This window comes from Diaporthe amygdali, assembly GCF_026229845.1.
Source record: "Diaporthe amygdali strain CAA958 chromosome Unknown NODE_18_length_871485_cov_64_394520, whole genome shotgun sequence".
Taxonomy (NCBI): domain Eukaryota; kingdom Fungi; phylum Ascomycota; class Sordariomycetes; order Diaporthales; family Diaporthaceae; genus Diaporthe; species Diaporthe amygdali.
The window spans coordinates 835,928-859,810 of NW_026517038.1; the positions used below are offsets into that span (position 1 = coordinate 835,928).

A 23,883-nucleotide genomic window follows, 5' to 3' on the forward strand; every position below is an offset into this window, starting at 1 on the left:
TGCTGTCAAGAAAATTTCCCTACCTACCTATGGCGATGAGTGACGGGGCCTAATGTGCTTCCCAACTTAGCCCCAGTCACGCACTGGTCCGTGCTACTGTGATCTCCCAGGGCTGGACTCCGCTACTCATTTCAAAGGGGCCCAACGTGCCTTGGAGCTACGAGTACATTCAACATTCCAGTTCCCCTCGGGAACAGGCCAATCGAAAGATTATTGTCGCGACTTTCGCCCATTGAGTGACACGGGAGCAGCAAGTGTTCATCCGCGATGCAGCTTCCCGGTCTAGGACAGCAACTCCCGCAGCACCGTCCAGCCACGGACGGACTTGAGCCTGGTCTCTGGGATCCAACATGTTTACAGGAGGCGAATGGACCACGGGAGACACCACAAACGGGAAGCCGAGAGACATGTGTCGCGGAAAGGCTCGTCGTTGAGGAGCGAGCGCACGTAGGTTTCAAGACCTCGTGCCTGAAGAGGAACAAGAAGTAATACTGACGTGACACTGTCGCAAAAGCTCCCTACGCACGAAACAACCATGCTCGAACGATAACTACCGACAGTTGGTAAACACATGCATGTGCTCTACGCCGCGAGGTGTCCAGCCATGCCTATGTACCACGAGAGAGCATCACCTCCCGCCGCAGATAATCATCTTGCAGCCACGGCTGAGCACCCACGAACATTTCCAGTACATAGCCATCAACACCCCTGTTCTAGCGAGGCACGGCCCAGTCCAGATGTGCACAGTGGGCAAACCTTCGAGCGCTCTGTATATCTGCTGCGGGCATGCTCAACGAAACCCTAGCCAGCGGCCAGTACCCGGTCTGCATGCATGGAGCGGATGGCAACATTAAGTAAGTACGCCATTCCACCGTCTAGACGGCGTCATCCTGACTGACATATGCTGCAAAGCAAACACTATAGCTTGATGCGGCTAGCAATCAACGAAACCCACGAATCCGGTTGAGCCGCCATCCCCTGACGGATCGCCATATGGCTGCCGCTATAAAATCGCCCCTATCAAACAGAGTCGCCGTGTTACAGGCGGCTTCATTGGACCCGTCGGGGCTTGAAACGGCGATGTGGGAAAGGGGAAGATGAATTTACAAGCATCCATTTGTCTCTGGATGGTCCAGAATGGCTACTGTCACATCGTGCGCGTCCGGATTCTTGCGGTGAAGAGGAGGGCTGCAAATGCAGAGGTGAAAGTATAATTATCTGCAGGACAACTGTCGCAATGGACTAGTTCTCCGTGGCAGCTCACCGAGAGGCCTGACGGAGAGGCACCAATGGCGAGCATGCCGTATCAAAAGGTTGCACTGGTCCTTAGAAGACCAACCTGGACTCGCAGGCCTCGGAGACAGAGGCAAGGTGCAGCAAGCCCCGTCGATCACGGGCGTCTAAGGCTTGGTCGGTCCAGCGCGGGGGCGCCATGGCGAGGTCATCATTTGCGACGACTTACGCTAGCTATGGCCATATGAGGTCATGTTCACCCACCAGTGACCAAGAGAGAAAGAGAGGGGTTCAGTATCAGGCCACAGGGCGAGAAACATGTTCGAGCTGGGTTAGGAACGTCGTTCTTGGTCGGCACAATTCTGCCCGGAGTTCCCTCCGCGAGGTGACTAGTCACACGACCCTCTGGGCAGTAGGCTCACTGCAGCTGGCGAAGCGAGGAGAATGCAAGGCCGCGGCGGGGAGCGCATGAAGCTGTGTCAACACAAGCCGGGAGGACGCAGACGCAGGCAGGTTTGCCACGTACAGTGTGCAGGCGCCACGCTGGCAGACGATGGCGACGTATCATCGTGGCCTGCGGGCAAGGGACGACCATCGGGAGAACGACGCAGAGAAAGAGAGGAAAAAAGGAGGCCAGCGACGAAGACGCCGGACGTTAAAATAAACTACAGAGCCTACCCCTGACAAGATCGCGGGCCGAGACTCGCTCAAGCCCCTTTCCAGAGCGGATTTATCCGCCCGGGGACAGGGAAAATCGCTGCTCAAAATCAGCCGACGAACCAGAACCTTTGACCCGGCCTCGCGCGGAAATGCCTAGCTGCCTGCTGGTGTCTCACCTGGCCCTTGCTTCCCGCTCCGGGGAGATTTGCGGAGCAGATCCGCCCATAGCGCAGCCGCCCGCTATGGGGCCCTTCACGTCTGAGAGCCCGGGCGGGCTGTGTGGCATGTGGGTTCGGCGGCTGGTGACGACCGCCAAGCTGTTCCTGGGCAAAGCTGCGCGGCACGGCGTGGTCGTATCCCTTTGCGCGGTGTCTTTTATTTCCAATGGCGAGCAGCGCATCAGACCACCTTGAACGCGCAACGAGGCCGCGCCTGAGCAGAGAGCTGCGGTCTTGCAGCCTGCAGCACGCCAGCGCCCGCAGCGCACGGCAGTCCCTGTGTAAGGGTCCCTGTCCGACCGGATCGAAGGGCACAAACGGTGGCGTCGCAAAGGTTGTTTTCGACGCTGCTTGATGCCCAATGCCGTGTAGCTCCATCCAGGAATGGACGAGGGCGGCGCCGAGGCGTGACACTGCCTGATGGCAGTGCTACCAGTGCTTTGCGGCGCCCATCTCCACCCTCGGCACACGTCGAACAGCTCCGCATCCGAACACGGACGCAACTCTCGCCCGGCTGCGTGTCCATGACGACGGACTGATTCTCCTGAGCCGCAGATCTGGCGATTGTCTCGTGTTGATGTGGCCTGACCATGGGGATTTGGCGGGTGCCTACGTACACAGCATCCTTCTCGTGCCACGGCGGGGAGAAGCCCCTTGCTTCCCCCCTGTCTTGTGGGGGGTGGTGGCTCTTGAACCATTTCGGCGTTGAGACATCCATATGAGCTGACCTATAACCCGGAAGCCGGGGAATCCAATCCAACTTCTCGGCGAGGACGCACTGGTCTCCATCTCAGCTGGGTGCGGGCCGGCGGTGATACACAGGCACATGCACAGGCGCAAGTTGCAGGTGCAGGTACAGGTACAAGTACAGGCGGCTGACTTCCGGCCCACGACAGCGGCTGCCGGGTGGAACGTTCCTGCAGCGTCGCGATGATGCCACCGGGGGCAGCATCGCGTCCCTCCTTGCATTGTCTGTGCGTGCTTGGACCCTGTGCATCCCGGGGCTTGCAGTAGGCATGCCTGGTCGATGAATGGAGTATGCGGAATACATGCGATGCTTTACGTTTGTGGTTCAGGGCACATGTCCATGTTTCCGTGTGACGGGATGGTGTGTAGCACGAATGACATCAAGTGGAGTCATGGGCTCATGTATAGAATCCGCGCAGGTAGGTATTGGGAAGTATCGGACGGAAGTGTTGTGGGATATTGATTTTCGCACGTTATTGCACCCCGATAGTTGATGGGTGAATCGATATTCAACTGCGAGGTGGATCGACAACGGTGCAGAAGTCACTGACCGGCTGGCGTGTATAGAATGGAATTACCAGATGTCGGAACCGCCCTGATTGAGTGTGGTATGTCCATGTGGACCAATTCGAGGCCATTGCAAGTCCTCAGTGCAGCCCCAGGCGCGTCATCTTCACTCATCCATTTACATTCAGCCTTGTCTGGGGCATGACCCAACGGCAGGGCTCGATTCGACTAGCATAGGCAAGGCTGAGAATTGGAGTAGCAGAGGGGACCAATCAGCATACATCCCCGAAAGAGTAATGCGGTGTTGGTTTTATGGCTTACCCCTGTTCGGGATGGACGTTCCTTCAAGGGGCAAGGACCTTTTAGGGATCTTACATATGAGTGCACACTTGTTCTAACTCCGTGCGATGGCTCTGCCTGCCATGAGAAAATCATTGAGGTTCCAAGGAGCCGCACCATTTGAAACTGCAACGGGCTGCCTGGCTAATCATCTGTACCATCAACATCACAGATTGACGAACAGGTCAACCCTGGTAACAGAGAAATACAGATACTTAGGACAATCATGGCTCATGGAAACAGTCACACATGCCAGGGCATTTTTGAAAGCCTCACGTTTGGCATATCAATAGCGAATGGACAAGCACACGCCAAGCTGTGGGGTGTGCGGCTCAGCCCAGCCAAACATTCTGGAGCACCTGCACAGAGTTGTTCCAGGAACATCCACATACTGAGATGCTTGTTTCTTATGGACGGCGTTGATATGAACTAAAGTTCAAGCCTGAGCTCAGATCCCGTGACACGCGTACGACGACCTTGAATCCCAGAAGAGAATGACCAGTATCAGTTAGAAATCTGTGGGCATGAACACCATTCTGTAACATTTTCACACCAGCCTTGCCTAGATTGGCAGCTTAGAGGCTGGATGAACACTCCCAGGACGCCTTGGAAAATCCTTTGAATTTGGAGACCTAGTTCCCTAGCTCATACGGAATAGACCATACTTGCGGTCTCTGGGTCCTAACTCACCAATTTGCGCCGGCCTCACCGGATAATACAAGCTTTGTCCGTTTGCTTTGGTTTTTGATCCTACCCTAATTCAATATCTGTCTGTCTGTGACTTTGACTACAAGGTAGCATCCAGGGACTGCGTTGAGAACCGCACATTTGTTTTAGTTTGGCTCTACAATGCGTGCCTGTGTGCACACGTACAAGCTGGATGATTTCTGGTTCTCCTGACACTGGCCTCGCTGTTCTAGCTTCACCGTCACATCAGCCTAGAGCCAGATACATTCTCTTGCAGCGGACTGATCCACATTTTGGAGCAGGTACTTGCGTCTCCATCTGGTAAGATCTGCTCTCCCAGAAGTATTATTTTCTTACCTAAAGGTTGTCTAGTGTCCCCCAAAGACTTTGCTGTCTGCCCGAGAAATCAGTCCCGTTCCCAATACTCTGCTTTTCTTCTACAGTCGCCCTCCTCTCTTTTCGTTTCGTCATGATAGGCAAATTCATTGCGCTTTGTCTCCTTGTCCATATCTTATTGATGTTATGGACGCTGTATCTTGCTATCCTTGGAGGATAATATCACTGCTCACACTTGCCAGAGGTTCTCTGCCATCGGTTACCTAGGCCCTCCAAGGAGCATGCGTGGCATATCTGCAGTTGAAACACGACCTCATTTGATTGATTTTGCATGCCACAATTGCGAGCCGTGAATAGTATCCTGAACTAGTCTGCGGGAACTGGCCACTAATCTGCTTCCAGCCAGAAGCCTAGACGAATTTGGAATTGTATTGAATTTCTCAGGCTTCTTCCACAAAGGCCACCCACCCGCCCATTCCGGGCAGCAACATTTCTGTCTCGAAATGGCCGAACTCACATCGATTCAAGTTCGACAGATCAAGTTCTGAACATCACTGAGCCGCGACCTTGATCCAAGGCAAACTCAAGAAGACCATCACGAAAGCAGCAGATGCGTACGCACCGTGGCGTATCATGCTGCTACAGTTGAAGAAGTGCTTGGCTGCTAGTCTGCCGATAACAGATGTATCCGATCTTGTTTAGTCGATCATAAAGACGGCAAATGTGAGCTGTAGAACAGCATGTTAGTTATAGATCACCTAGGTACCCATGTGCATATCGAGGCTGGCCAATCCAACACCCCCCAATGGCTGACCTTGTGGGCCCTGATAGCTTATCTACGAGATTTGCTGTTGGCCCCACCCGGCCATCCAAATTTGCTTCATAAACCCCACGGAACGGCCGAAAACATCAACAGGTCCTCACACCGTAGTCGGATATGGTGTAATGGTTAACATCGGTGACTCTCACTCACCAGCTCGGGGTTCGATTCCCCGTATCCGAGGACAATCATTTTGGCTGTTGTGGTGCCGTTCCGTTTTGCGCGGATGAAGTGGGCACGGCTTCGGTCCAGCATCTCTCGGCGTGTTGCCGGCCTTCCCACTGCGCAGCTCGGAATTTGCACCGAACTCAATGCTGTTAGCTACAGTTTTTTCCTTCTCTTTCCTTCTGTCTTTTCACAAGCTAGTCCACGGGTGCCCTGTGGAACGGCTGTTCCCCTCTTGTTTTGAATGTCGATGCCGTCCACGACTCTTGACATTGAGGCACCGCAGCAAGTCGGCGACCCCGACGCCAACATGAACTTGTGAGAAGAGACAGACGGCATAAAAGATTGTGGACACTGCCAAGCTCACTCCGTCCTCCGGCATAAACCCTAACCCGCCGTATCTGCCCACTACCCGACGCTGTCGTGGCCCAGCAGGAAAGGAGACGACGAGGGTGGATCAGACGCGTAAGGACGGGCGTGGACCTCGAGAATTCGCAACGAAATCTCGGTTCACCTATGCCAAGCACCGGACCGAAACGATCTGGCAGGCTACTGGCCCGGAGCGCTCGTAAGTCCGGCGTTGGCTCCAGAGCACACGACAGTGGTGCAGGAAATCAAAGCCACCCGTGGGGCAGGTGTCCACCCACACAGCCATCCTGGGGAGAGCCGCAACAAGTCTCATCTCACCTCGCCCGCATTGCCGTCGACGGTGAGCCGCTTGGCCATCAAACCAAGATGTCGAGCGAGATGAGTAACGATCTACGGCCAAGGCTAGTCTCAACTGGACCTCGTCGACCTCCTGGCTATCCCCAGAACATTCGAGCCCCCTGAGTAAAAAATGGGTGTCTCCAGATGACGCGCACGTCCACATCATCATACCCTTTTGTTCTACTATGCATTTGTTCGCCATGCCTTATCAACACAGCACTCCTTGTCCAGCAGCAGGGCAGCCGGGGGAGCCAAGTTTCGCACCTCGTTGCTTGTCACAGCCATGGCTTCCTTGCTCATCTGGTTGTGGCTTGCCGTCCTCACTGCACCATGTTGCGGGGACTACATTTCGAGGGACTATCAATTTTACAATAGCGGCGAGCTGGGACACCGGCCCAGCCTGAAGTTCATCACCAGTGAGGAATACTCGCCTGTGCTGCAAGTAAACACGTGGAACGAAAGCGCCATCTCCGACAAGGGATCGCACATATTCATTCGACATGACGGAGAGCCAGCGTCGCCGCTGTCGTCGCCCTTGATCCTCGATGCTAGGGACCTGACCACGGTGTTTGTGGACCGGAAGTACGCCAATGTCTTTGGCACTCGTGTCCAGGAGAATTTCGGGAAACGGTACCTGACCTTCTGGGCGGGCAAGAAGGGCTACGGTCTTGGGGATGGCTTCGGGCTCGTCTTCGATGCTAACTACCGCCTGGCATACAACGTCTCGGCACAGGGAATAGCTCTGCACAGCGACCTGCATGAGTTTGCACTGACGGGCCATGGGACGGCGCTAGTCACGGGAGTCGAGGACGTTCTCGTTGACACGGCGGGCTGGAAGGACTGGCAGGGACCTGCAGCGTTCCCGGTTCTGGACGCACTCTTTCAGGAGATCGACCTCGAGACAAATGAAGTGCTCTTCAGCTGGCGGGCTCTCGATCACATCAGCCCCTTGGATTCCTTCGAGACAATGGCGAAGGACTGGGACGCCTTCCACCTCAACAGCGTCCAGAAGGTACAGCATCACCAGCAACCATGAAGCTGACCCGTGCCACGACGGTTTTCAATCCAAGAGGGCAGCACACTGACATTCCGTTCAGACTCACGCAGGCAACTACCTCATCTCGATCCGACACACCAGCTCCGTCATGCTGATCAACGGAACGTCCGGCGACGTCATCTGGACACTCGGCGGCAAGCGGAACGACTTCACCGAACTCGCACCACCCAAAGGCGTCGAAACTCTCAATCCGGTGCTCACTATGGGCTGGCAACACCACGCCCGCTTTGTGCCCCATAGCAATGAGACCGAGATGACCCTGTTCGACAACCACGTCAAGACTACCAGCCACGGGAAGTGCCGCGCGACCTGCTCGCGCGGTCTGCACATCGCCATCGACGACACCTCCTCGCCCCCGACCGTGCAGCTCCTTCGTGAGTACCTTCACCCGTCGCACCTGCAGGCCCAGAGCCAGGGGAGCGTCCAGGTCCTCCCCACCGCGAGCGATACGATCGAGAATGTCTTCATAGGCTGGGGTCGCTGCCCGTCGTTCACGGAGCACACCGCCTCGGGCGCGACGGTCATGGACGTGCAGTTCTCGCCATGGCACAGCGACGAGATCCCGAACGCACTCGACAACTACCGGGCGTACAAGATGGATTGGGTGGCGACGCCGCATTGGGACCCGGCTCTCGCGATCAGGGAGAACCCTGAGGGCAACCTCAGCGTTTACGTCAGCTGGAACGGGGCGACGGAGGTGCGCGAGTGGGTCGTGCGCGGCGGGACGGGCGGCGAGCTCGCGAGGTCGCCACGGACCGGCTTCGAGACCAGGTTGACGGCGAATGGGACGGGCTTGCAGCGCCTCTGGGCCGATGCACTGGACAGCAAAGGGACTGTTCTCAGGTCTACCCAGGTCTTGGACTTGGTTCATGGGAACGTCACCATTCTTGCGGATAGCAAGGAGCCTGACTGGACGTTCACTGAGCCGCCCAGGAGTACCGGGATCTCTGCGGGCACGTGGGCGTTGATGGGCGGTGGGCTGCTTGGGCTAATACTGGTGTCGATGGGAGGGAAAATGCTCTGGCGACGGCAAAGAGCCTATGATCGCCTGGATGATGATGATTCAGACCTGGACTCGGACACGGACGTGGAGTCGGTGTTTGGGATGGACCATTTCAGCAATGAATTACCTCCTGAACCATGGCAGGAATTCGCCTCGAGGTCCGCTGGATAGCAATGAATGCTAGATATTGAATCATAACCAGAGAAATTTCCAGCAGCTGTCATGTTGTCTCCAGTCTGGACTACTGCGTTGGCTCAAGTTGAAATCATCTGATAACTAATCTACATGGAACTGAGACGGCAAGACATAGCACTCATCGTTGAGATCAGACTTTCAAATTCCATCCCTTTCATCAAGACATCTTCACATCATAGCTGACCCGCAACCCTGCCCAAGAACGACCCGCCCCCAAGAAGAGCCGAGACGCCAGTAAAGACAATGAGTGCCCCGTAACCACTTCCGTATCCCGCGCCAGCCTCTCCCTGCCAGGGCCGCCCTTTGACAAGCACCTCGCTCAGCGGGCCCGAGACAACATTGCCGATCCCGCGGCCGGCCGCCAACAAGACAAAGACCATGCTTGGATCGATACTTCGACTGTGGCCGGCGCTGGCATTGTACCTCATCGACACCTCCCGCATGATTCCGGTCCACGTCGTCGTGAAGGAGCCGGCAAAGAGGCCGTACATGATGCAGAAGATGTACAGCACGGGGAGGTTGACAGCAAACCCCCACAGGAGAAACGTGCCCACTGTTGCGCCCACGGTACAGGCGAGTATGCACGTCGTGACATGCAGGCGGTCGATGAGGAAGCCCAAGCCCACGCAACCTGCCACAGACGACACGTTGACGAGCAGGGCAGTCAGGGCCGAGGGAAAGGGCCCGGCCTTGAGGGTGTCGGCCGCGTAGGAAGGGAGGTAGATGCCCGGGAGGAAGAAGCCGACGGCTTCGACGACATTGGCGAGCTGATAAAACATGAAGGGCCCCGAGAGTGCGAAGCGGAGGTTGAACGCGCGGAGATGAGTGACGGGGGAGGGCGGCAGGCGCGGCTTGATGAAGTAGGCCAAGGGCGCGGTCAGGACAAAGAGGGCGCAGGCCCACACGCGCAGGGTGGTCTGGTAGCCGTAGGCGTTGAGCAGGTACTCGAGCAGCAGCGGGAGGACGACGCCAGCCAGGCCAGTGCCGGACCACATAATGCCGTATGCGAGGCCCTTGCGCCGTACGAACCACTCGTCCATGTACAAGATGCAGGGCAGGTAGCCGATGGACCCGCCGACGGCGTACAGGACGCCCTGGGTCGCGATGAGCTGTGTCACCGTCGTGGCGAAGGAGCTCAACGCCAGCGACAGGCACATGATCAGCAGCCCCACGATGGGCAACCAGCGGCCCAGCCGGGGGTACATGCGGTTCAGGACGAGAGCGGGCAGGCCAGACAAGTACATGATACCTGAGGTGCAGGTGCCGATGATGGCGATATTGTGTGACCCCATAAAGGGCTCATGGCTGCTGTAGTATTTCTGGAAGATACCGAAGGAGAATGGGAAGCCTGCTGAGATGTCAGTATCGATCGCGACATGACCCGGCCAGAGCGTCTTCAGTTGCCGGGACTAGGGACATGCTCACCCCAGACCAGCGCCTCGATGACGAAACAGGCGGCCAAGAAGAGCCACGCATCCTTCCCGATGTCGACTGGAGGCAGAGAGAACTCCTGGTGAGAGCCCGGGCCGGATTCGAAGGCATCACCGGGTTCGTCCCGTGGGGTCGTGTCTCCGGTGGGCTGCTGCGTCTCCCTGGTGAGCGTTTCGAGCGAGATGGTGGCCGTCTGCGACATGTTGGGCTTCTGGGAGGATGTGATGAGCGGATGAGCACTGGACAGAGCGATGATGAGCGTGAATCATTCACAGCCGCCGAACATGGCTGGCTTTAAGCAGCCTGGCGACGGGCTGGTGGCCGATGTGGACCGGCAGCCGTGGCGGTGATACGGCCGGCCTATGCCGTCTTCGGAGTAGCTAGCACGCGTCCGGGACATTAGCAATCGGGTCTTAGAGGCGGAAGGAAGTATTTCCTCAACATACACCGCTGGGTTGATCACATAATCATCGTTTGTTGTCAATATGGGTGGAGCAGGCTTAACGATCTCTTGGTCGTCTGCTTTGCGGTGCGGTTGGCTTCGGGTGTCCTCGAGTCAGGTGAAGCTGGGCTGTCGTGCTCAAGTAAGGCGAATCTCGGAAAAGACGCCCTCACGAACGTCACGATGGGTTATTGCATGCTATAAGTCTGGCTTATAGCAGCTGGAGTCCAACCTCGTCTTGGCCAATGAATCCATGTTCTCGAAGACATGGGACTCATCATTCGATGATGACAAGCAACACTTATTAAGGCATCTCAGGATGTAGCATAGCACATCGCCAGCTTTACAACCTAATCGCCAAATGACTTACACAGCCAACGAGAATGCCATACATTGGCTCGGATATCACGGATCTTGAAACAAACCTACGGAGGTATCATCCAGTGTGCCACAACAGGTTACTGGATACTGAGATAGAGATCTCCTAGGAGACGTATGCACCACAACGTAAGCAGACAACCATACCTGTGCGACGAGAGGGGATGCATCCAGCCGATTCCACTGCCGTGGGATGTTGAAGAACGATTGCTGTGCCGCCGGAGAGATGGAATGTCGGCAACCCATCACCCCTCCTCCGAATAGCGAAGCTTGTTCATCAGTGGAGGTGTGAGCAAAAGGCCTGAGCTATATTTAGGGAGCGCCCGAGCATAAGACGCCTTAAATCAGGTACTATGGCAGACGCAGTCAGATAATAACCTCTTGGCCATGTGACATCTGTACGCACACAACCACAGCTCTTCCCTGGGGGCCGCTACAGACGCAACACCAGCACTAGGCTGACTATTATTTTTACCACAGTACTGTCAAAGACCACGGGGTAGGTCTCATGTCGAGGGTGGCGACGAATAAAGAAATTGGGATGCTAAACTGGGAAACGAGATGGCATCGTTCCCATCTGACCGCCCCCTTTTTCCTGCTCATGAAGGCCTTCCTCCCATGTTGAACATGACGTCTCGACATGCAGAAACAAATGCGTGAAGGGCAGACAGAAATAACTCGATTGTCGAAGTTCAGGACAGGAAAAGAGTACGAGCTCATGAAGCTGACGGGTGAGTGAGATTTGGCCCCGCAGTGCGAGTGACCTCCACCCGACGAACGACGATCCCCAACGGGTGTGTGTGCTTGTGCAACCCCATCAAATAGGCTCGGCTCGTCACTCAGTCACTCAGTCAGTCAGTTAAACCTCGAGGACTTAGTTATACAGTCTAACATGAACTGACAGCAATCACTCGCCCAGTTGGTGATGGGACTGCACAGACACCGGGACAGGAGAGGGTTCCGAGCCCCAGCTCGTCAGATAGGGCCAAGCTCGTAGACCGGCGTCCAGATGGTGATATCGACTGGTTCTTGCCGCCGAGGGTTGCAAGGCGCCTGCAGGCTGCAGATGCGCCGACCAAGAATCACACGCAACCGTCTGTTGATTGGGCGGCCGTTTCCAGCATGTCGATCATGAGCAGCCAATGAGGCGCCCAGGACGACTCGGACGGGGGGTGCCCTGGCTGCCGACAGGGTGCAGAGGGTGCAGGGGTAGCACACCTCATCCCAGGCGGGTGCGGGAGGAAGGTGTGATGGCTGGATGGGTGGACTCCCAACCGTCTCCATCGCCTGCCCATCTCTGGAGCCTGTCTGCCTCTCAGGCTGTCACGTAGCCGCCCAAGTCGCCAACCAAGAGGCTGCATTTCTGCCGTGGTGCCTCAATCTGGCAGAATGCGAGTGGAAGCCCACCCCCGCCCAGGCCAATCACCTGCTCGTCCTCCCTCTGGTCCCTCTCTACCCCAGCATGGCAAGCTCGGGACTGCAACGACAAGGGCCCTCATGGCGCCAATTCCTGTCGCTCGAGTCGCCCTCGGCTGCATCTTCCCGCCTAGTCTGAGGGGCCAGAGGTGAGTGGCTAGTGGTGAGTGGTGAGAGGGGGCAGAGGCACGAGGGAGGGGAGCTGTGATATTTTCAGCAGTCCCAATACCACGGCTCTCATCAATGGAATTGTCCCGCTCTGATTGTGGTGGTGTGTGTGGATTTGACTGTTCAGTACATTTCCACCCACACCTGCGTCCCCCCGTACATGTACCTTACCTATCCCCTCTCGCCCTGTCTGCTCGAGAATTTCTCGAGTCTCCCGAATCTCCTCTGATTGTGTCTTTTGTCCTCTCCTCTCTCTGGAAAATTATATCGATCGCGTGAGACCCATCTCTGCAGGTCCCGGGGAAGCTTCGCGCCTGGAGCCACATCGATCTGACACTCCACCCTCACGGGCAACATCTATCCCGCCGTCTCGAGTCTCCCAGCCCGGGCGCCACCTTGATACCTCAATCACCCTGCTGGGCGTCTATTTCCATCACGAATCGCCGGCTTACATTGGCACCTTGGTCGGTTCGCCCTATCAGCTTCCCGGAAGCTGACGGATGCCGTGTACCCCAGTCCTGCGTATGGAACCTCGCCCGCTGCTTGATCGTCCTACCTGACCTACACAAAATATCTGCTAACACCACCCATGCAGGCCACTCACCTCCCCGGTACTCCCACGAGGACCGAATTAGATCGTCCCTCCTCGTGGCCAGCGGCTACTGAAAACCATTGCCCTCCCCTTCAGGCCCGGCCTTGGAACTTTCTTCACCTCCTCGATAGCTGGCCTCATCCACATCTCTTATTCACATCTCCTTTGCCTTGTCAGACTCTTTTGCTCCCACAAATAAGCAGATAGACAAGCTCTTTTCTTTCCTTCTCAGTGTCGTCTTCCTCACAGGACCATAGACACTTTCTTTCTTTTCTTCTTTCTCTGCTGGCATCGTCACTCAACCCAGCGTCGCAATGGCGATCAACGACGACAAGAGGCGGCCTGCCGCTCTCAACCTTCAACCCGTGCGGTCAGCATCCACAGATTCCTCCTCTTCCACATCATCAATAGGCAAGCCACCAAGGACACCACGCTTCGCCGAGGCCACCAGCATCCACTCGCCCGTCGAGTCGACAGGCAACGGTTTTGGAGACAGGAACGTGGTTCCCCAGTCACAGCCAGGGGACATCGGGTTCGGATACATCAGCAACCAGCGGGAATCCGTCGCCGTACCGATGAGCCCGAGATCACCACTCAAGAGCGCCATGAAGGCGCCCGGAACACCAGGCCGCGGCCTAAACCCCCTCAGCCCAACCTTCAGGGAAGAGCAGATGCTGGAGAAGAGGGAGGAGATGACGGAGAAGGAGCAGCAAAATGATTTGGTATGTACCTCCACCTGAACAGTAAAGTCGGAAACCAAGCTAATCTCCACGACAGAAAATCAAGACACGGGTGCGGCTCGCCAAGGTAGCACTGCGGAGCGTCAACTTTAGCTGCAGTCTGATCGTGCTCTCCATGCTCGGGACCTCCTTCGCCATCTTCAACGCCACCAAGGCTCTCCCAGCCCAGAACAACCTCCCGGCCTGGGCAACGAACACCAGTATCTGGCCACAATGCCTCGTCCTCGCCGCATCGTGCCTGTCCCTGCTCATCTGCATCCTCGTCTTTGTTGGATACTGCCGCGGCGGCCACCGAAGGGCCGAGAAGGTCGGAGTCTACTACACGCTCTTCGCCGTCGGCTGGTTCATTGTCAGCATGGTCATGTGGGTCCTCGCCATCGCCGTCCTGCAGAACTCGAGGAACAACAGCAACAACAAGGATATGTGGGGATGGTCTTGCGTCAAGAACACCCGGTCACAGCTCTTTTCCAACCAGGTCGACTACGCGCTGGTTTGCAGACTCCAGGTAAGACGAGACTGTTTGGCGTCCCCCCACCCACATGGAAATAAAGCTAACCGTTGAATAGAACTGGTCTCTGATCTGCATGATCATCGAAGTTGTCATCGAAGTGATCTCCATCACCCTGTACTCGATCGTCTTCTACCGTTACCACACCAAGAGAAAGCTCATGAAGTCCATGGACATGCGCGACAAGGCCCGATCCGACCTCTACCTCGCACAGCTCCGAACCCAGTCCGCCCCCAACACCCCCGGCTTCGGGCCCAAGTCCCCCGGCTTTGCATCCGTCTACGGGCCCAAGTCACCAGGCGGGTACTCCCAGCACGCCTTGTCCCCACGCCTGCCGCCCTCCGCTGCGTTCCGCTCCCTGGGCGACATCGAAGAGGGCAACCCATTCACTCCCGGCGGAAAGCACATCCCCGAGCCAGCAAGCACCTTCGCCCAGAAGTCCGAGAAGCCTTTCAAGCTCCAGGCCCCTCCGGTCAAGGCACCCAGCGCGACCCCCAAGGCTGGTACCAAGGAGTCCTTCTCGCCCGTCGAGGGTCCCAGCCCCACAGCCTCTTGGCCATCCTCATCGACACCGCCACCCAACGTGCCCTCAATCACCGTCAACGAGCACGGTCACGGTCCTGCTTCGGCAGACGAGCCTGTGTATGAGAGCGTGCCGATTCCTGGTGCATACGCTGGTCAGGCCATCAAGAGCCCACCACCAGCACAGACAAGCTTCAACATGAGGTAAAAAATGCGGGGTGCACTGGTTGCGAGGGAATGGAGTTTCTAATTGTCTATATATATGAGTGATCGATCTTCTTTGTCTACCAAGCAGCTGCGCTGAGCCGGGCTGTCTTACCTATACCACCGGCGTTTTCTTGGACTGGGCAAATATCTATGAGAGGAACTGGCAAGCCGTTCTTTTTTAATGTGTGGGATTGATGAAATTGGGACTACTTTGTACAAGTAGGACTGCTTGACTGTTTAGTCTAGAAAGAATGACGAGCACATGTCTTGACATTTATGCATACACTACCCGTCCGAGGTGATTTTTTGTGAGATTTGTCTCGGGAGATGCTCCTGTGACCTTAGGTCATTCAACTTGGAGCGTGCAGGTTCCTATTTTGAGACTACTGCACGAGCATGTCAACGAGTACGGGACATGGAGACGAAATCCGATGAGCTCCGTTGGAAGTGAGAGACTTGAAACCAGACAAAATTGGTGAGAACACCTTGAGGAGCATGATTTGATGTGCATTGTGAACATCTTGAGTGTCAATATTCCGCCTCAATAAGCCGGCCAAGATCGCGTTGGTGGTGGAGCATGAGCCAGATGTAGACCATGAGTTGTTCGGACCAGGAAGTGCTACTATGCGTATTGTCACAGCGCAGTCTCATGAACACTGGTGACCCAGACGGGGAAAAGACAGAAAATATAGAATCTCATAATTGACGCATTGGGGAATAGACGTTGGCATGTTTCGATTTCAGACGGTACAAACCATGCCATCCCACCTTGACGGGGCACGGGCACGGACCAGCAAGCTCTTTGTTCTCGACCATTTCAAGCTCCAGTCGAGGCGAGACCCCTGAAAACCGCCCCACGTCACTCACCAACCTTGGAAGCTGGCTTCACAAGATCCAGGGACCTACCTCTACACCGAGTCCTGCCCTCTGCTTTTCTGCGCCCCATCTCCTCTCCTCCAGTTCCAGCAAAACATCAACTTTACGTCAGACGTGCCCAATACCTGCGTTCAACCCTATAACCACAAAGAAACCACTCAACATGCCTATCACCGACACAACAGTACTCTTTGTCCTTGGCGGTCAGTCAACCCACCCTCAGTAGACGATAGCAGCTCCCAATTCCCAGAGTAGAACACGACTGCTGACACACCCTCTCCCACAGGCCCCGGAGCCGGCAAGGGCACCCAGTGCTCCAAGCTAGTCTCGACCTACGGCTTCACGCACCTGTCGGCGGGCGACCTGCTGCGGGAGGAGCAGGACCGGGCGGGGTCCGAGTACGGGCAGCTGATCAAGGACTACATCAAGGACGGCAAGATCGTGCCGATGGAGGTGACGATCGCGCTGCTGGAGAACGCGATGAAGGCGTCGATCGCGGGCAACCCGACGAGCCCCAAGGGCCGGCGGTTCCTGATCGACGGGTTCCCGCGCAAGCTGGACCAGGCGCTCAAGTTCGAGGAGTCGGTGTGCGCCGCCGAGTTCGTCCTCTTCTACGACTGCCCCGAGGCCGTCATGGAGGAGCGCCTCCTCGAGCGCGGCAAGACCAGCGGCCGCGCCGACGACAACGAGGAGAGCATCCGCAAGCGCTTCCGCACCTTTGTCGACACCAGCATGCCCGTCGTCGAGTACTACGAGAAGCAGGGCCGCGTCGTCAAGATCGACGCCACGCCGCCCCCCGAGGAGGTCGCCGAGCACACCAAGGCCGCCATCAAGGAGAGGCTGGGTGCGGATTTCTGAGCTGGTGGGGGCGAGCAGGCTGGGAAGCAGGCTGGCTGGCTGGGAAAGAGAGAGAGAGCGGGAGAAGCCATAGAATAGGCGTTTGATGATGGGATCGGGACATTAGATATACGGTCCAGAGACTATCAAGATACAACATAGAACAAAGCTACCACGGTCACGGTATATATACACTCTGGTAGCGGGACGACGACATGGATCGAAAATGCAAGTTTTTATTCCGAAGCATTTTTTACCTATGCTCTGTCCTCCCAACGCCTGGCAACCCCAGGGGGTCGCGTCCGCCCCCTCCCTGGGTGATTATCTCCTTTGAGAAGATAGGAGCATTTCCGCTAGGGATTCATTCAGCTACCCTTGGACATGATTCGGACGTCATGATTTCGTTCTGGCATGGTCTCTAGTCGTCGTTATCGGTTCGTTGCTGCTGCCTGCGCCCTCCGCGGCTGGGGCCGTCGTTGAACCCAACTCCTGCCAGCTTCTTCTCCAGCTCCTGCTGCTGCCTCTCCTTCTGCTTCTCGGCCTCCTGCTGCTGGACCCTCAGGACGCCGTGGACGTTGTTGAGGGTCGTCTTCCAGACGTCGATGCGCGACTGCAGCTCCCGCCATTGCTTGTCGCCGAACACGCGGTAGATGGTCTTGTGCACCTTGAACACCTTTTCCCTCTGCGACATGCGGCCCTCGACCAGCTGTGAACGGATGACGTCGATGATCCAGTGCTCCACCTCCTCGGACGGCACCTGCAGGCCCTTGGCGATCACGGCGTAGGGGATCTCGCGCTCCTGCTGGGACGCTGCCAGACTGGCAAAGGTCAGGAGGCGCATCTTGGTCTGCAGCGTCTTGTGGTCCAGCTTCTCCTTCTCCAGGAAGCCCTCGTGCTCGTCGTTGAAGTCGTTAAAGTCCTCGAGGTCCTGCTCGGCGAAGATGTCGAGGAGCTGGGCGTAGACGGGGTGGGAGTCGGCGAGGGCCTGGACCGGGGCCAGGACGCGCAGGCCCTGGAAGTCGTAGGCCCACGGCCGGTCGATGACGAGGACCATCTTGAGGGCGCGCAGGGAGAGCTTCTGCGCCTCCTCGGAGGCGATGTCGTCCTTGTCATCGGCGTCGAACGTTTGCAGGGCCTGCAGGAGGTACTCGTATGCGATCTTGTTCTCGTCGGCGGCCTCTGCCGCGTCGGCAATTTCGACGTACAACCGCTGCTTGTCCTCGTCATCGGTGTCCCAGGCCTCGAGCCAGCCGGGGATGTTCTTGAGGGCCGGCTTGATGGTGTCAAACAGGTTGTTGGCCTTGACGAAGCGGACGATCTGGAACAGGACGTTGAACCGTATGGGGTCGTCCTTGGCGAGGAGGTTGAAGATGGTGGACAGGCTGCCGAGGGCGAGGTCGCGGCCGTTTATGGGGGAGGAGGTGATTGGTTTCGTGAGGTTTTGGCAGATCTGGGGCAGGTGCTTCTTCGGTTCTTTCGAGTAGTTGATGACGGCGTAGATGAGCAGGTTGTAGGCGGGGCCAAACTCCTTCTCGGGGGCCGAGTTCAGGACAGAGGAGGCCTTGACGATGGCCGTGATGGCATCCTCGGTCTGGTTCTTCTCGAGCAGTGGTCGGACCTCGTCGCTGACCTTGACGTAGTCGGCGACTTCCTGCAGGACATCGCTGCTGCTCCCATCGACGAAGACCAGGCCACGGGGCGCCATATTGGGTGTCTTTTTTTGCGGGTGACTCTTTTTTTAATCCTTCTCCGGGGAAGTATGCGCCTGGCCTCGGGACTCGGGAGGACAGTGAGTGTAGGAGAGGGAGCGAGAGTGGGCAGAGAGGCGGGATGTCGACCCGGAGACGTCTTGGGCGCTGGTTGTTGCAGAAGGAGAGATTTCTTTCACCCTCAGATTCACAGACCCCACTGGCGCTCGCTTGCAATCAGGCTCAAGCTCAAGCAGAGTCCCCGTTTTTTTGGGCAAGCAACGCCGCACTTTGCCAGAAAATTCAGTGAGAGTGTTTTGTGGCATGTGGCTTGAAAAGCGCGCTAGGCAGGGGTCAGGAGCTCAGGCCAGGAGCTACGTGAACGGCTGGACGGGCAGGCTGGCAGGATGGGGAGGCGGCCAGGCGCGGGCAGGTGAGGGGCAGACGTGCTCTGTGGCGCACCACTGCGTGCTTGCTTCCCAAAGTTCAGCTGCCCACTTCGTCAGTCACGAAGTACCTGGCCGGGATTCTGACCCATCCGACCAGCAGACCGTACTGCTAAGACAACCATCCGTCTGTGCATATGTCTTCCATTTCTCTTCACCAGGGCCAGGCAGACCATGTGACAGGAACATGCTGCTGAGTTTCCAATAGATCACACACGCCTCGCTCGCGGTCGAGCTTGCCCTAGGGTCAAGTGGGATCTGAGAAAATCTCCAAGCTTCCAAGGTTGTGCCGGGGTCATCATTCCGTGCTGCAGTTTTCCAAGGTTGCCATAAAATATTCAATATTGCATGACTTTGCTTTGATTGATTCTATGGTTATCGGCCTTGACGGCCATGTCGTTCAATTTCTGGACAGAAAACCAACGTCACGGTGAGTGATACAGGGGTACGCGCACCACTCTCGTATTCACGGTTGGCTCAAGGAGCCGGGGGGGCAAGAAGAGTCATCCGATCGATACTTGGGCCAACCTTATCAGTCTGGGATGAGTTAGAGATTGCCTTCTGCATACTATACCAGTAACTCCATACATAATCTACTTCCTTGATGCCATTAGAAACAACAAGTCCTTGGTTCCAAACAGGGCTGAGCAACTTCACACCGAAAAGGAGCAGAGCAGGCTGGATGGCAGAGACAATAGGCGGACAAGCACGCGTGCCCGCCCGAGCTCGGCATCGAGTCACAATATGTTTCAGGAGGGACTGGTGAGCCACTCGATGATTCGACTTACAAGCAGGCAATGCGCTCCCAATCCAGTTTCCTCCCGAGACTCCCTATCTAGTCTCCTAGTCTACCAGTCTACCTGCCAGGCCTGCCCACCTCCTTTGATGCAGACTGAATGATGTCAGTCAGCTGAGAAACCGGAGGCTCAACACACACCAGTTGACCCTCGGGCCACCCCTGGACCAGGACCAGGACCCGGAACCTGGACCTGATCTGCCTGGGCCTGGGGACTGGGACTGGGACGACCGCGCACCTGCACCTCCTGCACCTGCCTCTGGCCCTGCACCTGCACCTGCGCCCGCGCCCGCGCTTTGCACTTGCAGGGGTTTTGTCGTAGGAAAAGAACGTCCAGGCGGCGACATTGGCACACTAGGACTAAAAATCCCCCAGGGTAGGTGCCTTTTTGTACAGTAATCGCATTCGCGGCTCTTCCTGGTAGACGCAGACATCATCCATCTATCTATCCACCTCGCCTACCCTGCCCACCGTGCCCACCTTGCCCACTTGTGACTACCAACCCTCCGCCCTCCAGGCAGAACCTCACGATCCTCGCCGCTCACCGTGAATTGCAACATCTCGCCTGCTCCTACCTGGCTCCTCCACCCCGTTCGCAGCTCCCATTGCCTGCGTACCTACAAGAAAATGGCTCCCCGTGCCGAGCAGAGCCAATTGAAGCGCGCTGCCGTAGGTCCCCGAGTCCCACTTCTGGCTTACACGCCCACCCATCATCCGCTTGCCTTCCACCGAGAGACCATACGCGCATCGCGTTCTTGAGAGTTGCCTTGCTTGGCGTCGCTTCACAAAATTTGATCATCTTTACCGCGCTGCTTAACAGTATTACTAACTCGCACGCTTCCTTGCCAGGGTTCGCCCGCAGAGCACGAACCTGACTCGTCCAAGAAAGTTCGCCGATCCGAGCGCCTGTCGTCGCAACAGCACTCGGTCAAGACACCCGTCAACACCAAGCAGCAGCTGCCCTCACCCGTAACACACATCTCCCCCGAGGACAGCAGCTCGCGCTTCAAGGAGGGTACCGCCACCCCGCCCGAGGGCCGCCCCAGCCAGGTCCTCACCAAGAGCCAGGAGACCTATTCCCAAGTTCAAGGCTTCTCGTCGCCACCTCAGGACACCCAGGCCTTCTCTCAGCAGGTCATAGACCCGAACGAGCCATACTCGAAAGAAGTCAAGGATGAGGTCAAGGAAGGAGTCTGGGGATATCTATTCCCTCTGAACACGAAATATGGTGGCAAGTGCCTGGTGATGAGGAAGAGAGCTGCGTGTCCGAGGTCAGATGCGCTGAGCGATGGCGGACAGAAGAAGAAAGGAGCCAAGAAGTCGCCCAAGGAGCAGGAGGAGAGCTTCGAGCACACCAAGCTCAGCGATGCTCCCTCTGGTGGTTACTTAATAGGCCGCCATCCGGAGTGTGGTACGTTTCCAGCGGGCTCCAGCGGGCGCCAGCCGTCTCTTTGAGAAACGATGCTAACCTGTGGTAGATATTGTCGTGGATGATCCTAGCGTCTCAAATCGCCATTGCTTGCTATTCACAGAGCACAAGACCCATGACACTGTTGCAATAGTGGAGGATCTGTCGAGCAACGGCACCTTTGTCAACGAAGCGATCATTGGTCGGAACCAACGGCGAGAGCTGAAGGAGGGTGACGAGATAGCAGTGCTGGACAAGGCGCGTTTCATCTTCAAGTATCCCAAGGCCCGGCAGAGCAACGCATTCCTCCAGCAGTACACCTTACTCGAGCAGCTGGGCAAGGGCCATTTTGCTGAAGTCTTCCTGTGCGTTGAGAAAGCGACCGGAACGAGATATGCTGTCAAGATCTTCACAAAGACTCCGGGCGTAGAGGATCGATCAAAGACGGACGGTCTGCAGCAGGAGATTGCTGTTCTTATGGGTGTCAGCCATCCCAATGTGCTGTGCTTGAAAGACACCTTCAACGAGAAGCACGCTGTCTTCCTCGTGCTCGAGCTCGCGGCAGAGGGAGAGCTTTTCAACTTCATCGTAATGAAGCAGAAGCTGAGCGAGAATGAGACGCGGAAGCTGTTCATCCAGCTGTTCCAGGGAATCAAGTATCTGGTGAGACAGTTCGACCTCACCCATGTCGCATCTGCTAACTCAAGCAACAGCATGACCGAAACATTGTTCATCGTGACATCAAGCCCGAGAACATCCTGATGGTGGATCGCGACCTTCACGTCAAACTTGCAGACTTTGGCCTCGCGAAGATCATCGGCGAGGAGTCATTCACCACCACGCTCTGCGGCACGCCAAGCTACGTGGCACCAGAAATCCTTGCCGATACCAGGCATAGAAAGTACACGAAGGCCGTCGATATCTGGTCACTCGGAGTCGTCATGTACATCTGCCTCTGCGGGTTCCCGCCATTCTCAGATGAGCTGTACTCGCAGGACTTTCCATACACACTGTCACAGCAGATCAAGAGCGGCAGATTCGACTATCCTTCGCCGTACTGGGACTCCGTCGGCGACCCTGCTCGTAAGTCAACATAGCACACTTTCTCTTTGGATCGTATCCCCGATTGACCGGTATTCACAGTTGACTTGATCGATTCTATGCTTGTTGTCGACCCGGAGAAGCGGTTCACTGTCGACCAATGCCTGGACCACCCGTGGATGACTGCCAAGGGTCCCGCAGTAAATGACAGCACCGACGGCTTGGTTGGCGGCGTTAACGGGCTTGATCTCCAGCGCCGCGGTGTCGTCCGCGAGCGCACTCTACTCAGCAGCATCAACTCGGTCCGAGTCAAAGAAGTCCCTGGTGTCAACGGCAAGGATCCTGTCACTGTGTACAAGAAGAATACTCGGCCGGTGGTTGCGGAGCCCAGACCCTTCGACGGTAGGGACCCGGAGGAGTTCGTGGCAATGGGCGGCAAGGGCGATGAAACCCTTTTCAGTCATGATGCGAACAGCCACTACACCAAGGATGACCTTCCAGAAGAGCCAGGTCCAGCGACGACATCAACCAAGAACGCCAATGGAGTGAAGCCGAAGGCTGTCAAGGGAAAGGCGGCCAAGGGAAACAAACAATAGTATTGTGAGATCCCCACCTCGCCTGCCAAGCCTTCCTTGACGAACCTTATGGGACGATTCCGGCGAGACTGGATGGGCGACTCGTTTGAGATGGATTTCGACTTCTGAGGGACGAAGTTTGAATTGTCGAGGTTTTGTTGATTTTAATTTTGCTGAGGGTGGCCTTGATTATGGTATGTCGAGTATCTTGTCGCTTGCTCACGGACGATGGGTTCTGCATCTCGTTGTTGCTTTTACGGGGGACGATTGATGCATTCTATTCACTGGCCGACATTCAGGAGGTTCGCGGCCATGAGATGTCATTTCAGAACGGTTGAAGGATTGAAATTGTTTCGAATGTGCCACGGGAATGACAGCAGGCAGGCCACAACAGACCAGAACAAAGGAGGAAGCTGCCGAATCAGTACTTGTTAAGGAAAAGCCATGGCGTTATGGGGTCGGAGGTCACTTCACGTTATGTCTATTAGTACATAGGACCTCTCAAAGACATTATCAAAACAACAATGGCCTGTGATCTTGTCGATGAATGCATTACTTGTTCATACAATTTTCTATGCCACCAGATGCCATCTAGTCGCACAAGGCATCTTGGCCAGAACTAGGGCGTCTCCCATTTCCAAATCATCACATACGGTCTCTACATCGTGCTGCTTATCTCGTGCAGTACGTACGCAAGCGGTTACTTGAAATGTAGCAGTCGATCATCGATATTCTTCGATCGTTCATTCCATATTACCATTAGACCTGTAGAACCTATCCTTACACCGTCCGTTCCCCCGCCATTTCCTCATGACCGACCGACCAAACCAATCCGATGAAAAGTGTAGTAGCCGTCATCATCGTCGTAGTCGGAAAATCATCATATCCCCATCGTCCGTCCATCCTTCCTTCCATCCATCAATCAATCCAGAACTTTCCAAAAAGCGCTCTCTGACATTTCCTGCTTTCCTGTGGGTGCGATCCACCCCTGGCACCCCACTTCCCAACCGTCTCCCTATGCGGTATCGCATCGAATGTTCGATATACGACTGCGTGAGTAATGCGTGTATATATATATGTGTGTGACCTTCTCTCGCCCCTGCCCACAGATAGATGATTGTATGAGAAACTCGACAG

At 56.2% G+C, this 23,883-nt stretch overlaps 8 protein-coding genes across 8 annotated transcripts; 5 read left to right on the top strand and 3 right to left on the bottom strand.

Annotated features, from left to right (window-relative positions):
* Positions 1-2,000: 2,000 nt before the first annotated feature.
* J7T55_004184 (uncharacterized protein) lies at positions 2,001-2,829 on the bottom strand (the record flags this gene model as incomplete). Its single annotated transcript, XM_053144870.1, has 2 exons — positions 2,001-2,528; positions 2,611-2,829. 2 exons carry the CDS (start codon positions 2,827-2,829, stop codon positions 2,001-2,003), a joined length of 747 nt encoding a protein of 248 aa, XP_052992684.1.
* A 3,874-nt stretch (positions 2,830-6,703) lies between these two features.
* J7T55_004185 (uncharacterized protein) lies at positions 6,704-8,651 on the top strand (the record flags this gene model as incomplete). Its single annotated transcript, XM_053144871.1, has 2 exons — positions 6,704-7,432; positions 7,518-8,651. The coding sequence occupies 2 exons, from the start codon at positions 6,704-6,706 to the stop codon at positions 8,649-8,651; spliced, it is 1,863 nt and encodes a 620-aa protein (XP_052992685.1).
* A 197-nt stretch (positions 8,652-8,848) lies between these two features.
* Positions 8,849-10,942, bottom strand: J7T55_004186 (MFS general substrate transporter; the record flags this gene model as incomplete). The annotated part of the gene is made up of 5 exons (XM_053144872.1): positions 8,849-10,023; positions 10,101-10,345; positions 10,460-10,486; positions 10,553-10,656; positions 10,919-10,942. 5 exons carry the CDS (start codon positions 10,940-10,942, stop codon positions 8,849-8,851), a joined length of 1,575 nt encoding a protein of 524 aa, XP_052992686.1.
* Positions 10,943-11,578: 636 nt separating this feature from the next.
* J7T55_004187 (uncharacterized protein) lies at positions 11,579-12,072 on the top strand (the record flags this gene model as incomplete). Its single annotated transcript, XM_053144873.1, has 2 exons — positions 11,579-11,657; positions 11,846-12,072. The coding sequence occupies 2 exons, from the start codon at positions 11,579-11,581 to the stop codon at positions 12,070-12,072; spliced, it is 306 nt and encodes a 101-aa protein (XP_052992687.1).
* A 1,344-nt stretch (positions 12,073-13,416) lies between these two features.
* Positions 13,417-15,080, top strand: J7T55_004188 (uncharacterized protein; the record flags this gene model as incomplete). Its single annotated transcript, XM_053144874.1, has 3 exons — positions 13,417-13,824; positions 13,880-14,347; positions 14,409-15,080. The coding sequence occupies 3 exons, from the start codon at positions 13,417-13,419 to the stop codon at positions 15,078-15,080; spliced, it is 1,548 nt and encodes a 515-aa protein (XP_052992688.1).
* Positions 15,081-16,118: 1,038 nt separating this feature from the next.
* On the top strand, positions 16,119-16,813 carry J7T55_004189 (uncharacterized protein; the record flags this gene model as incomplete). The annotated part of the gene is made up of 2 exons (XM_053144875.1): positions 16,119-16,158; positions 16,242-16,813. The coding sequence occupies 2 exons, from the start codon at positions 16,119-16,121 to the stop codon at positions 16,811-16,813; spliced, it is 612 nt and encodes a 203-aa protein (XP_052992689.1).
* Positions 16,814-17,210: 397 nt separating this feature from the next.
* J7T55_004190 (pci domain-containing protein) lies at positions 17,211-18,497 on the bottom strand (the record flags this gene model as incomplete). Its single annotated transcript, XM_053144876.1, has 1 exon — positions 17,211-18,497. The coding sequence occupies one exon, from the start codon at positions 18,495-18,497 to the stop codon at positions 17,211-17,213; it is 1,287 nt and encodes a 428-aa protein (XP_052992690.1).
* Positions 18,498-19,670: 1,173 nt separating this feature from the next.
* J7T55_004191 (camk rad53 protein variant) lies at positions 19,671-22,767 on the top strand (the record flags this gene model as incomplete). Its single annotated transcript, XM_053144877.1, has 7 exons — positions 19,671-19,688; positions 19,867-20,098; positions 20,240-20,391; positions 20,572-21,133; positions 21,201-21,793; positions 21,844-22,213; positions 22,274-22,767. The coding sequence occupies 7 exons, from the start codon at positions 19,671-19,673 to the stop codon at positions 22,765-22,767; spliced, it is 2,421 nt and encodes an 806-aa protein (XP_052992691.1).
* Between the last annotated feature and the right edge of the window lie 1,116 nt (positions 22,768-23,883).